At 46.1% G+C, this 14,322-nt stretch overlaps 1 protein-coding gene across 2 annotated transcripts; it reads right to left on the bottom strand.

Moving 5' to 3' along the window:
- Window positions 1-7,644: 7,644 nt before the first annotated feature.
- On the bottom strand, window positions 7,645-13,376 carry hyi (hydroxypyruvate isomerase). 2 transcript variants are annotated; one of them, XM_068743335.1, is made up of 8 exons: window positions 13,056-13,376; window positions 12,843-12,954; window positions 11,659-11,773; window positions 10,399-10,477; window positions 9,900-9,949; window positions 9,754-9,823; window positions 8,012-8,146; window positions 7,645-7,925 (listed from the first exon to the last, which is right to left on the bottom strand). In XM_068743335.1, exons 1-8 carry the CDS (start codon window positions 13,252-13,254, stop codon window positions 7,867-7,869), a joined length of 819 nt encoding a protein of 272 aa, XP_068599436.1. In that variant the 5' UTR covers window positions 13,255-13,376; the 3' UTR covers window positions 7,645-7,866. The 2 variants fall into 2 exon arrangements, with proteins under 2 accessions (XP_068599436.1, XP_068599437.1); XM_068743336.1 differs by lacking the exon at window positions 9,754-9,823.
- Between the last annotated feature and the right edge of the window lie 946 nt (window positions 13,377-14,322).

Raw genomic sequence — 14,322 nt, 5'->3', positions numbered from 1 at the left:
ACGTTTGATCTGAACTTGAGCATTTATTTGAGTTTGTGGCGTCTATTTGATTATTCATGCAATCATTTCCTGTCGAGAACAGTAGTTGGTTCGAGGCCAGCGTGGACCAAGACGTGTGGCGTGTAGACCGGTGTTTGGAGAGGTGCCAGTTTGCCTCCTGAGTGCTGCCGAGGTGTCCTTGAGTAAGGCACCGGACCCTGGGCGCTGCTACGAGGCTTGCCGTTCACCTGTCTCTCTGGCTCCCTTAATTTGTGTTTAAAATTGTATGAAAAAGAATTTCCCCATGTGGGATTAATAAAGGGAGCTTTCTTTTTTTCACTCATTCTTTCGCATTGCATGCTGGGAGAGAGTGTGTGGAAGAGCGTGGCATTTTTGTTTCATTCTGTTTTTGCACATTATATATATATATGTAGTAAAGATAGTATAGATAGTAAAAGAACACAGGCATGGGTATGATCAAAATATTCCATTGGGATCAGGGATAGATTCTTTTCCCAGAATCTATCCCTGAGTCAGAAACACTCACTCATCTTTTTGGGTGCTGAAGCAGAGTCAAACTTCAAACTCACCATCCACCATGTCTTGGCGCTGACGTCGTAGCACAGCTGCCACTTCACCGAGCTGTCTGCCTCCCTGCTGCTCTCTGGGGTCGCTGACGCTGACATCAGTGCTTTCAGCCAAGGCGACGATGTTTTCTTGCTTTCCTCTGTGTATTTCGAGTCGCTTTCTGCGTTGCCTGGTTCTTTCCAGTGCGAGTTTGGGCCCAGTCGCTACAGATTCCGCACACTGGTTGGTTTCCAGTCTCACCAACAGAGTTTGTGCATGTTTAAAAACGTAGCGGATCTGCTTCTCCTCCTGGTCCTGCAGGACTTCTGAAACACTGCCAAGGTCCTACTCCACCACTTCTACAATCCCACCACTTTGATTAGTCCTCCTGGCACTAGAGAGTATTTGAACGATTTGCTTAAACAGCTAATAAAATGAAGTCTACTGTGTGCATCCATCAGGCCTCCTCCAGTCCTCTCATTGGCTCTGGGAGTGCTGAACACGTTCAGCTCTGATTTGTCCAGCTCCTCTCAGCACCTGTATGCACGTCTCCACAGTTCAACTCCCAGTTCAAAAGAACATCTACAATTTCACAGTCCCTGGATTTTAGAGTGGAGAAAAAGCCCAGCCATAAACCGAAGCAAACCACCAGCCGCCTCTGTTGCCCTGAGCCGTAGGCAGGCCTTCTAAAGAGGCAGATCAGAAACTAGTAATCACACACGACCACACACACACACACACACACACAGAAAGCCAACTGTCTTGACTGCTCCAGGACAAGCTGCTCCAGCTTGACGTGCCCGACTCCCTCTGCTGGTGGATCACTGACTTCCTGACAGACCGGAGGCAGCATGTGGGGCTGGGGTCTACGGTCTCGGACACTCGGACTATCAGCACCGAGTGTCAGCACTCCATACTTGTATGCTTTTTGTAACTTAGTCATTACTGTTACATGTTGCACGAATTCACAGAGAAAAAATCCTTGTCTGTGAACCCTCACTGACAATAAACTACTTCTGATTCTGATTCAATGAAACGCCATCATGAGACCAAACATAAAGGCTTTGTCCACAATGAATATCATCAAAATGAAATATCGTTCCAGTGAGCACCTCCACATGTGTACGAGAATGACCATGACTCCATTCAGACCCAGAATTAAAAGGACAAGCTGGAGCTCAAGTCTCTCACTGAACAAAGCAGGGGGGGGCTCAACTGTTTAGATGTGTTTTGGAATTTATTATCTGTAAAATTGGTTGAGACTATTGAGTCAAGAGGAGAAAAAGTAAAAGGGAAATCATTTTATTTTATTTTTCTGAAATTCAGCACTTTATTTGAACTGGCTCTTTTAAGGGATAAAGCTGATGAGTCATGATGAAGTTATGGGGAAAGGTGGTTGAGGCTAGACTAAGAACAGAAGTAAGTATTTGTGAGCAGCAGTATGGCTTTATGCAGAGGAAGAGTACCACAAATACAATGTTAATGTAACCGGATGATTGGATGTAATTGGGCAGGCAGGTGTGGGAGGGAGCACCTGTGGCCCATTTACCACTGATTGGGGGGGGGGCGTATATAGGTGCTTCCCCTCCCTCGTTCCGGGTCCTCATTTGTGTTTTCCCCATCTCGAAGGCAGGTTGGCCGTAGACTGTCACTGCCGTGTCTCTCCTTTTCTTTTGCGTGTTTATAGTGTTTTTAACGCAAAGCTTGTTTTTAGAGTGTTAATAAATGTTTTGAATTGTTGAATGCCGTGCTGGTCATCACTGTGAGCGGGCCTGTGGGTGGGGAAACCCGCTAAAACGTGCTGGGAACCAGAGGAATGAAAAAAATAGCTCTTTAGGTTGAAAGTCCTGGAGTGGCGTTGTCGGCTTTGGCAATAATCGTTTAGCCCCATATGCCCAACGCCACATTAGCGTTGAGGCTAGCAATGGAGAAGTACAGGGAAGGTCAGAAGGAGCTGCGTCGTGTCTGTAGATCTGCAGCAGGGGTCGGCAACCTTTACGACTCAAAGAGCCATTTAGACCCGTTTTCCACAGAAAAGAAAACACTGGGAGCCACAAAATCCTTTTGAGGTGGGGCAGCACCCGCATCACCGCTCCTCAGATTGTATTTGAACAGGAAATATGCAAATTCAGTGATTTTAATTACTAAATAGCAATTTTATTTTATTAAACAATGAATTTAATTTACAGATCAGACAAATTGTACACTAAATAATATTTATTTTATCATCATTTGATTTTTTTAACTTCTTATAAGGACGTGCGGCACTCCCTCCCCTTCCTCCCGGCCGCACATACACCGCAGCCCCCCCCCCCCGATGTAGCTCATGATTAGCTCCTGATTAGTTCCTGAGGTAGCCCCCCCCCCGAGGGTCTCCCTCATGTATGTTTATAACGTATTTAGTCTCCCCCCTGAGACCTCCAGAGCTCCATGGGTGGTTCTGGTATCTGTGTCAGATGCCTCCCGGATACTCCCCTCAAGTACTTGTTAACGAGTGATTGATGACAGACGGGGTCAGTGCAGCGGCTTCAGTGATGCAGTCTTGTACATGTTGTGTACAATCGGAGGCTCTTCTCACAATGTATGATCAAAACTAGTTTCTTCCGCAGGGGGTCTCTGAGTTTCTCACCCTATATCCATGGGTGTGCTCAGCCCCCCCCCTCCTGTGGAGGAAACAAATTTTGATCGTACATTGTGAGAAGAGCCTCCCTGATTGTACATGTACAAGACTGCATCACTGAAGCCGCTGCACAGACCCCCGTCTGTCAAACTCATGCTCCACTCGTTAACAAGGCCCAACAAGGCATCTGAAACAGATCCAAACCGCCTGACCCCCCCGGTGTCGATTTCAGGAGCTCGCCCCGGTTTCCCACCGCCTAACATTTTTCCCCAGTCCGAGTTCAGGCGCTCGGGACAATTTGACAGAATTCTTTGAGCGCAACGATATTACATATGTGTATACACGCTAACCCCTAAGCTCCCCCTAACCCCTAGGGGGCTGGGGGGAGCTGGGGGGCTACCAATGCATTCCCAGCCAATTGGTGTCTGATGCCAATCACCTGGGAATCCCCTTGGGACCCCCCCACCCCCACCCCACCCCCACCAGAAGAGCTGGGGGGGGGGGGGGGGGGGGGCTACCAATGTATTCCCAGCCAAATGGTGTCTGATGCCAATCGCCTGGGAATCCCCTTGGGACCCCCCCCCCCCCCCACCCCACCCCCACCAGAAGAGCTGGGGGGGGGGGGGGGGGGGGGCTACCAATGTATTCCCAGCCAATTGGTGTCTGATGCCAATCGCCTGGGAATCCCCTTGGGACCCCCCCCCCCCCACCCCCACCAGAAGAGCTGGGGGGGGCGGGGGGCTACCAATGCATTCCCAGCCAATTGGTGTCTGATGCCAATCGCCTGGGAATGCTTTGGGATGCTTAGGGGTTAAGATATATACACATATGCATTATCAGTTGCGCTCAAAGAATCCTGTCAAATCGTCCCGAGCCCCCCCCCCCCCCTCGAAGGCGTGTGGAAGAATTCACACGTTGAATTATTTTACTCTTTCTGTGTTTCTTCCTGAACGGCCTCTAGTTCAGTCTTGAGAAGAACATTTTCTTCTTCCACTTCCTCAAGTGCTTGACTGAGAACCTCCAGGTGCGATGTCAGCTCTTCTCGCTGCATCACATTTGACTCGTGCATGGTGAGTACTAAATCACTTGCTACACATAGCTTTTCAGCGAGTAGTTGCTCTGTATCATCTTTTTCCTGTATCTGAACTGTGAGTGTTTTCAGGTTTTCAATAATACCCTCCACTGATGATTGGATGCTATCTGTCACACTGTCTTCGACCCTGTCGTCTGCTTTAAGTTGGTCAATGGTTTCTTGAATACTTTCGATTTCGGCATGCACAATACCAACCGTTGTTTCGGCTGTTTGTTCACCCTCTAATGCTGTTTCGCTAACACTATGATCTTCCGCCATTTGGAGTGTCGATTTGGAGGTTTTCAACGTGAATATATACAAGTACTCGAATCAAAGCCTTTGATATTTCATGCTTTGATTTTGCATTATTTGATCGTTCATGCTTTGATCTTTCATGCTTTGATCTTTAGGTCACATGGTGATCTGGATCATCAAAAGGTAAATGGGGTTTTCAATGTTAAAATGTAATATTTTTTACTGACTCCATCCTGGATCCAACCCAGATGAAATTCAGTGGTGAGATAGAGGCCCCCAGCCTACATGAGTGTTTCAAATTCCATAAACAACGGTGAATAATCAACCGAGATATTGAGGTACAGATTTTGTTGCTCCATTGACTGCAATGTTACTGAAATGTTTAAAGTGAGCCAGAATCCAGGATCCCTTCTGGATCATCACCAAAATTGTATCATCGGTAAGATTGACAACATTTGCTGAAAATTTTATCATATTCATTCATTCATTGCTTAATATTTTATTTTAACATTGACAACCCCATCTACGGATTTCAAACAACAAAGGAGCAACAAGGCCACATTTACCTGTGAAGCTATACGTATACACAACAGAAAATTACACTCCCCTGTGACTGAGGTAATTCACAATTCTTGTCCCTTTAGGGGAGTTTAGTGGAGAGGTGGGATGCATCAGGGATCAGCTCTGAGCCCCTTTTTGGTTGCCATGGTGATAGATAGACTAACAGATGAGGTGAGACAGGAAGCTCCTCTGAATATGTTTGCAGATGACATTGTGATCTGCAGTGAGAGCAGGGAGCAGGTAGAGGAGGATTTAGAGAAGTGGAGGTCTTGCTCTAGAAAATAGGAATGAAAGGTGAGCATTATTATTATTGGAGTAGCATTAAACCAGACCCTGCAGTGGAAAAAAATAACAACTTATTTTGGATAGTTATAATAAAAACACAATTAAAAACACACAATTACAAACATGTAAATCCCAAATTCTCAGCTAAACTGGACTTTAATGCCAGTTCGAGTTTCAGTTTAGCCTGTATGAGTGACAGAAGCTATTGGAAGCTATTTACTGTGTCCGTGTCGACTAGAGTAAGACTGACAATCAAATCTAAAATCCAAAGGTACACAAAGCAGTAACATTAATCTGCAATTTCAATTAAGCCTCGAGTGTCTTCATTTGTCATAGCAATGTCACCAAGTGAGTCTGATCATTGCTAAAAGAAATAAATCATTTCCAGTCAGGAGTCTGCATGAATCTTCACTCAAACGGCGATTTGCCTGAGCAAGCACCACCAGTTGCTAATGACTGTTTTTTACCCTCCCTTGATTGCCCGAGGGGATAGGCTGTGAGTCACACAGATGAGTTCTTCCTCTCTCTCTCTCTCTCACACACACGCATCATTACGCTCATTACTCGTGGAAATGACCTAGCAGTCGGCGTCTTTCTCCTTTCGGCAACTGCACAGTGGCGAGCTGCAGAGCAGGAGAGGCTGGGCTTTTTATCAAGCCAGGGCTCAGACCACCAGAGGCTCTTGTGAAGGAAGGAAATTACCGGGTGCAAACATTCATAATACCCCAATTCAATCCGCCCCCCCTCTTCTCTCTCTGACTTCCACTCTCCTGTCCCTATGTTTATCAGGTTTTTTTTTTTTTCTGGGGGGGGTGTATTTTGATGTCAATAAGCAATTTTTCTTGCCTGCTCTCCTGCCTGACCCCTTTAATCCATCAATATATTATTAGAGATAAAGTTTTGTGGATGCCTGCTGCAGTCACAAGATAAATGGCATCTCTGAAGTCACGCATTAAAGACTATAGATTAAGGCCTTGTGACTGTCTTCAGTGCTCATCTGTGCGCCTCTGTCCAACCTATCACGCTAAGTGACAAGAAAGAAAAAACAATGAACTGAGGCAGGAAAAGCAAGGAGATATTTCTTACACACAAAAAAGCCGGCGTCTGTCTTCAGCCGGGATTAGGACGCATTAGAGGCGTGCTGGAGAAGGGAAGAGACGCAGCGAGGGAGCATCGCTGTTTGTGCACGTCGAGGCTGAAAGAAAGGGAATTTCAGCCCTCTGTCCCTCCTAAATGAACAGCAAACAGGCGTCGGATTTCAAACAAGGCTTTAAAGCTTTACATTAGATTCACATTTTGAATAAAAACGGAATTATTTTAGACAGGATTTGACATCAGCCTCATTATAAAATAAAATGACCACATGGGACTTACTGCTTTTCATTCACCTTTAATAAGTGAAAGGGGAGAGGTTTTATTCTTTACATTTCTCTGCAGGTTAATTAAACAGTATATAGTGGAATGAACTCAATGAATGAGCCTCGCAGCTGTCCTCTCTGTCAGCACCAGTCACATTGTGCCTTGTGGTTTGGAGTGTTGCTTCCTCTGGGCAGGCTCGCCATCAATCGCACTGTCAAATATTCAAACACAAACTAATATTTTATTAACACCTGCCTTATTTCAATCCAGATTAGAAGTGGAGTGATTAATCTGCAATGTTAGGACAAACATATTCCTTCATAACACTTGGCTTCTGGCTGATGTTTTTTTTAGCCTTAAGTCAAATTCTTGCTGAATGTTCTAATTGATAAAAAAAAAAAGGCTCCCACCAGTTCCAAAATTATTTCTTTATTGATTTGATTTGTCATAAATGAACTTCCCTATGCTGTCTCTGGCCACTTGTAGTTACAACCTCTGACTGATCATTATTTTAATTTATTTAATTATTATCATCTTAATTTCCTAAAGGCGAACTTCAGCCCTGGACAGCTCCATATGTGGCCGGCTACCTCCTACGGTAACAATCCTAGATCACCTAGATCTACAAAGACACGACGCAGCTCCTTCTGACCTTCCCTGTACGTCTCCATTGCTAGCCTCAACGCTAACATTGTGTCTGTGGTACTCTTCCTCTGCATAAAGACATACTGCTGCTCACAAATACTCACTTCTGTTCTTAGTCTAGCCTCAAACACCTTTTCCATAACTTCATCACGACTCATCAGCTTTATCCCTCTCTAGTACAACTCTGTTTGTCTCCCTTCTTGAAAATGGGCACCAGAACACGTCTCCTCCGTTCCTCTGGCATCTTCTTCCCCTCTAGGAGATTATATTAATCAACCCTGTTAAAAACTCTTGACAAAAATGTGAATGCAAACTTTTAATTTGATCCAATTATGGGATGAAATAAAATATCAGACTGCTTACACACAAAAGGCTTAGTGAGCATTTACCTTGGAATCTATCCAAGTCACAGATTCTGATTACATTCAGTGGACACACAATTTGCATGTTAATTTTTATTCCATGTTTTTACTGTATGCGCACACAGAATATGGAATTCATAACATTGATTGGAAGATTGTGCTCATTGCTTCTTGCTTGTCCAATAATCTTTGAGCCACCCCAAACTGTCCTCTGTGGACCCTACGATGGACAGAGATGGTCATGAAAATGGGTTTTCCCCCCAATAAACAGTTTTCATTATTACTCATTTAAATATTCGCACTCACAGAGTGGCTTGTATTCACACCCGATGTATCCCTGGTAGTTGAGCTTCTCCAGGGTACTGAAGAGGTAGCTGTAGTTGAGCTCCCCAGCACTGTGAGGCTCATTCCTGCCTGGAACCTGGGCGATCTGAATATGACCTGGAGAAGGCAACAAAACCTCTGCTGTGAGTTTTAGAATGGAATAGAAAGCCTTTATTGTCCTTGCATAGTGGCTACACAATGAGATTAGGAGCTTTAGCATTTACTGGGGTTTGACAGTGTTCTTGAGTTCCTATTATATGGAGGAGCAGTGCACGGCTGAAAGGCGGTATGGTTCACCATAAGGACAAAGACATCTGTGGGGACCAAACCAGAGAGACGAGGACAGGAATAAAATGTTTCACGTCACCAAACCTCATGTCATTTTGCTGCCTTGCTCAATCAGTGTGATTTTTGTCCTGAACTGCTTGTTGTTTTGGTTTATTGATCCACCAAGGCGGAGGTTATGTAATCACCACGTTGGTTTGTCTGTCTGTTAGCAACATACCTCAAAAGCTTACGGATGGATCTTGGTGCAATTTTCAGGAAATATTGGGATTGCTACCAGGAGCAGATGATTACATTTTTGATGATGATCCAAAAGAGATCCTGGATTCTGGATCACTGTGAGTGTTACTTGTTGAAGTTTGGTTGAAGACGTTTCACCGCTCATCCAAGAGGCTTCTCCAGTTCTGAGTGACCGGTAGAGAGTCCAGACACAGAAAAGACACGACAACACGTTTCCTCAGGAGTCATGCAGCCTCATCGGGAGCACGGCCAGTGCCTCCCTTTAGCCGGCAGGAATGGCATCCATCCGTGTTTCACCGCTTATCCGGGGCCGGGTCGCCGAGGCAACAGTCTGAGCAGGGATTTGCAGACGTCCCTCTCCCCAAACACCTCCTCCAGCTCTTCCGGGGGGGGGGATCTCGAGGCGTTCCCAGGCCAGCCGAGAGACAGTCTTGCCCGAGCCGTCCTCCCAGTGGGACATACCCAGAACACCTCCCTAGGGAGGCGTCCAGGGGCCATCAGCGATAGACTCCCCAGCCACCTCAGCTGACTCCTCTCGATGTGGAGGAGCTTCTCCATTCGGCTCAGCTCCTCCTTCACCACCACAGACCGATCCGCCTGTCCATCTCACACTCCATTCTTCCCTCACTCCTGAACAAGACCCAAAGATACTAGAACTCCTCCCCACCGACCCGGAGAGGGCAGACCACCTTTATCCGGTCGAGAACCTGGGCTCTGATTTGGAGGTGAAATCCTTGGCATGTGGACGGCGTCTCGGGTAGACGGAGCAGTTTAGAGGAGGCTGGTGACTGTGAGGTCGTGGTAGGAGAGAGTGTAGCCAGCCAGCATAGGCTGGTAGTGAGGAAGATGACTCTAGTGGTGAAGAAGAGGAAGAGGAGAGAAGAGGACAAAGTGGTGGAGGCTGAAGAATGAAGAGGTGAGACAGGCTCTGGGTGGGCAAGAGAGGCTTCCAGAATACTGGACTACAACAGCTCAGGTGATCAGGGAGACAGGTAGGAGAGGACTGGGTGTGTCTTCTGGAAGGAAAGGAGACAAGGAGACCTGGTGGAGGAACCAGGAAGTGCAGAAGTGTATGCAGGAAGAGAGGTTAGCTAAGAAGAAGTGGGACAGAAGAGAGTAGACAGGAGTACAGGGAGATGAGATGCAAGGCAAAGGTCAAAGGTCAAACAGAGGGCATATTTTTACATCATGTTACTCACCAATCTTGGAGAAATAATTATGTATGTTTTGTGTCAGGTTTCCATCCATAATTTGCCAATGAAATACATCCTACAAGAATCCAAACATCTGTTAGGCCAAGGCGTTCGCCGTATTTTTATATACACTGACAGACATTTCAACCCACCATTTGCAGCTTGATGTTTGGCTTTCCAACCTTCTCCAGTATTGCCACTGCTACAAACACATGGAGATCAACGTGTTACAATAATGGAGTTCCTAGTTACATTAACACGTAACTACGTATATCTAACCAACAGAAAACACATAAAAGTGTTAATAGTAGAGAAAGAAAAAGAATCAGAATCTATTTATTTGTCATTGTCAGTGAAAGGAGTCACAAAGTAGGAATTATTTTCAGTGCAATCGTGCGACATGAAACATAAAATAAAATGCAAAGCACTGTGCTATAGGGCGGGGGTCGGCAGCCATTTCATGACGCGTGCCACTTTACAATATACTCATAAGTTCTTGGTAACATTCCAAACATTTCCTGCAAATTTCATCAAAATCCGTTGATAGATTTTTGAGTTATGTTGCTCAAAAACAGACGGACGCTGGCGAGAGCCGATCCTCCTTGGCGGAGGCAACAACTCGCGGGTTGTAAATATGATTCGGTTCCTTACCTTGATGAGGGGAGTCCAGAAAATACGTGGGATCTGTAAGCCTCGTGTTGATTGGCTCAATGAAACCAGTGATTCCATGCTGTGAAGAACATTCAGATCAATACTAAAATAAATGTGATTTTAGCAAACAGCATTTAGGCTGGAAACAGGGACAATAATGTCGGGAGTTGGAGCAGGACGAGGCCCACACAGGTGATCGGTTCTAAGCCGCCATCTCTCCAGGACTCGGAGGCGTGCAGGTCGGATCACCCTGGACACGGACTCTTTGACCCGCTCCCCTCAGGCAGGAGGCTACGGTCCAGCCGGACCAGAACCAGAACCAGAACCAGACCACAAGAACAGCTTCTTCCCCTCGGCTGTAAGACTCACGAACACTCAATAATTCTGAACATTTTACTACCGGTAACTTGCACTGCGTGATTATAGTAGTTTTACTGCTGCTAATACACGTCTGTGTACCCACTCCTGATGCTGCTGTTTCTGTGATGTGTTCTGTACTTATGTTTCTGTAACTTAGTCTATTTGAGGGCGTACGCTACAGCTTAGCGCTGCAGCTAGCATCTATCATTGTCATTACTGTTACACGTTGCACAACTTCCTCGTCTGTGAACCCTCGTCGACAATAAACCGATTCTGATTCTTCTGCGCTGCCTTCCCGGCGTCATGCATTCGTTGTGACACCGGGAGGGACACGCCCCCCCCCCCCCCCCCCCCCCCCTGCACGCAGACAGCGGATGAAGACGACTGGGACAATCAGCCGTTAAAAAACGTCGGCAAACCCCTAAATCATTAAGTTTGGATTCCAAAGCCATCAGGACTTCTGCAAGCGAAGACACTCTGCGAACTCTGCAGTGCGCCGCTCACAGAAACCGGCACAACGTTGAGAGGAAGCAGCGACACGGCTAACGTAACCGTTAAAGCAGCTGCACTGGGAAAGTTACAATCAGAACATTTCAACGCCCCATCCTAAGACAACCAGCAAAAATAAGCTCTTTCTTCCCACGGCCGGTTTTTTTTTTGCTAACAGCTGTTAGCTTGCTGGCATTGTTAAAAACGGAATGCGACCAAGCCTTCGTTTACCCTCCTCATCTCTAGAGCAGGTTGAAGGAGTGAAGTGCGCTTGGAGCGCTCGGCCATTTAGAAGTTGCTCGCATCTCAAATTCATGCTCGTGTGTCGAGGTATTACTCTATATTAATAAAGACGTAATGAATTTAATCCAGTTTGATGACCGTACTACTGGGACACGAACGCTCACCCACCTTTAAGAGCACATCAGCAGCATATTTCAGGTTCTGCACAAAGACGTCCTCCATCTCTTGAGCAACCTCCCTTCTGTGTGAGCCCACAGGAACCCTCCCAGCCATCAGGTGAATCCTGACGAATTCATCGAAAATACTTAAAACACAAATAAACATGTATGCAAAAAACACAAGTGACTAAATAAACAAGGAATAAAATATAAATTCATATATATGGAGTCTTTCCAAAATGCCGTTTTCTTATTACGAAAGACTCGGGGGTACGTCGAGAACTCGGCTGTTGCTTTTTCTCCCCACATCTTCTCCAACTCCTCTTTCAGGCGCTTCTCAGGTGTCCCACGTTCTTTTTTTCATCTGTCATCTTCCAGGAGTGCAGAATACCTCTTTATTTATGCACCGCCGTGAAATTGGTGTCGGGGCTACATGTGTAATATTCATAAGCATCTGAAAACCACAAAAAGAAAAGTGATGCTTGGTGCGAGACTCAGAAGACTTCAGTGATGATACTGGTGTCATTTCTGAGAGTTTGTGTGCCTGTTTTTTTGTTTTAAATGATTGTGTTTGATGGTTGAACTTTTCGGTTACCATTATCTTAAATTAAATCTGCATCTTAAAATCTATTTGAATCTTGTAACTCAATCACTTTCATATTGTGTAAACGCAGAATCTGTTTGAGACAGAAATGAGGGACGCTGTCCTGCAGCATCTGTTTGAGACAGAAATGAGGGACGCTGTCCTGCAGCATCTGTTTGAGACAGAAATGAGGGACGCTGTCCTGCAGCATCTGTTTGAGACAGAAATGAGGGACGCTGTCCTGCAGCATCTGTTTGAGACAGAAATGAGGGACCCTGTCCTGCAGCATCTGTTTGAGACAGAAATGAGGGACGCTGTCCTGCAGCATCTGTTTGAGACAGAAACGAGGGACGCTGTCCTGCAACATCTGTTTGCTGTTTGGACCAAAGACTGTCACAGACATTTCATGGAAGCGTCTGAGAACTGCATTAACTTGTGGAAAAGGGTAGAATATGGGATCTTTAAGTGTATTTACATTGTAGAAACTCATAAAAATAAATAAAAAACATTAAATGAGAAGGTGTGTCCAAACTTTTGGACATCCCGCTCTTAAAAGGAGAAGGTTAATCGTGAAAATAACCCAATAATAATTATATAATAACTGATTTTACCTTTTACATCCCAAACCTGTTGCATACTTCAAGGCCAATTGAAGCCCCTCTCTGAAGTCTGTTTCTCTTTCAGGAACTGCTCCCAGACCAGAATCACCTGCCTTTGCATCTCCTGCAACAATCAATCGATCGATCAATCAAAAAACCGGAGGGAGGCGCACACGCGTCAGGATCAGCACCGGCTTCCTGCCGGGTGGGGCTCACACTGTTTACCTGGCGGGGTGTTGATCAGGACGACTTCGACTCCTGTCGCCTCTTGAGCCCTCTGAAGCTCCTGCAGGTCGGACTCATAGAGCCAGGCTGCCTCCACAGCCTGAAACCCGGCCGCGGCAGCCGCGAATATCCGCTGACTGAAGTCTGGAAGTTCCGTGAACAGCCAGGAAAGGTTTGCGCAGAACTTCAGCGGGGCCATCCTGCGGAAGCTGCGGCGTGCGGACGGCAAGAGTCCAGGGTTCAGTGCGTCGTGCCGGTCGACCCTGCGCACGTTTCCGCAGCGACATCCGTTAGAATTACAGCGGAATAAGCAGGCCCTCAGTTCCAAAACAAAACACGCAAAAAAATAACATTTTATTTTGAAAATATACACGGGAAGAGGAGCGTCACGTCCGGGTGGACGTGGACCGAGACTGCTTCCTGACATGGCAAATGCGCATGTGCAGAAAAACTTTCGCTGATGGCCGTATTTCCTTTGAGACGAGACACGCACACACACGCGCACAAATGCACGCACGCACACGCACGCACACGCACACACACATTCTTAATTGAAACTTGTCCCTATGAGTTCTTCTACAAGAATAAAATTCTTACTTATGTCCCATTTTCTTTGACAATGTTTTTGTGGTCTTCTCTTTTTTGTAATAAACTACAATTAAAAAGTCCATAATATTCAGGAGTCGGGGGCGGAGCCAACATGGCGTTCAGCTGCTTGGTCACCGGACATGCGTCATTCCCGCCCCCAGAAGCTTTGCAGTGATGAAATGCTGTGAGTGTTTGTTGAACTGGATGTTACTCCATTTGAATGGACGACATGATTTCTAGAGACCTCTTGGTGGAAGCTAATAAAGAGGAAATGATTTCTACGGCTGTGCCTTGAATGTTCTCAGTAAAGATGACAGTCAACGTTTCTTTGAAGTGTGTCCAACGCATCTGTTTGAGAAAGAAATGAGGGACGCTGTCCTGCAGCATCTGTTTGAGACAGAAAAGAGGGACGCTGTCCTGCAGCATCTCTTTGAGACAGAAAAGAGGGACGCTGTCCTGCAGCATCTCTTTGAGACAGAAAAGAGGGACGCTGTCCTGCAGCATCTGTTTGAGACAGAAAAGAGGGACGCTGTCCTGCAGCATCTGTTTGAGACAGGAATGAGGGACGCTGTCCTGCAGCATCTGTGTGAGACAGAAAAGAGGGACGCTGTCCTGCAGCATCTGTTTGAGACAGAAATGAGGGACGCTGTCCTGCAGCATCTGTTTGCTGTTTTAACCA

The sequence above is a fragment of the Brachionichthys hirsutus genome, chromosome 9, assembly GCF_040956055.1.
Source record: "Brachionichthys hirsutus isolate HB-005 chromosome 9, CSIRO-AGI_Bhir_v1, whole genome shotgun sequence".
NCBI classification, from domain to species: Eukaryota; Metazoa; Chordata; class Actinopteri; order Lophiiformes; family Brachionichthyidae; genus Brachionichthys; species Brachionichthys hirsutus.
The sequence above is the reverse complement of the archived record's forward strand: the minus strand, read 5'-3'. Positions and strand labels throughout refer to the sequence as shown.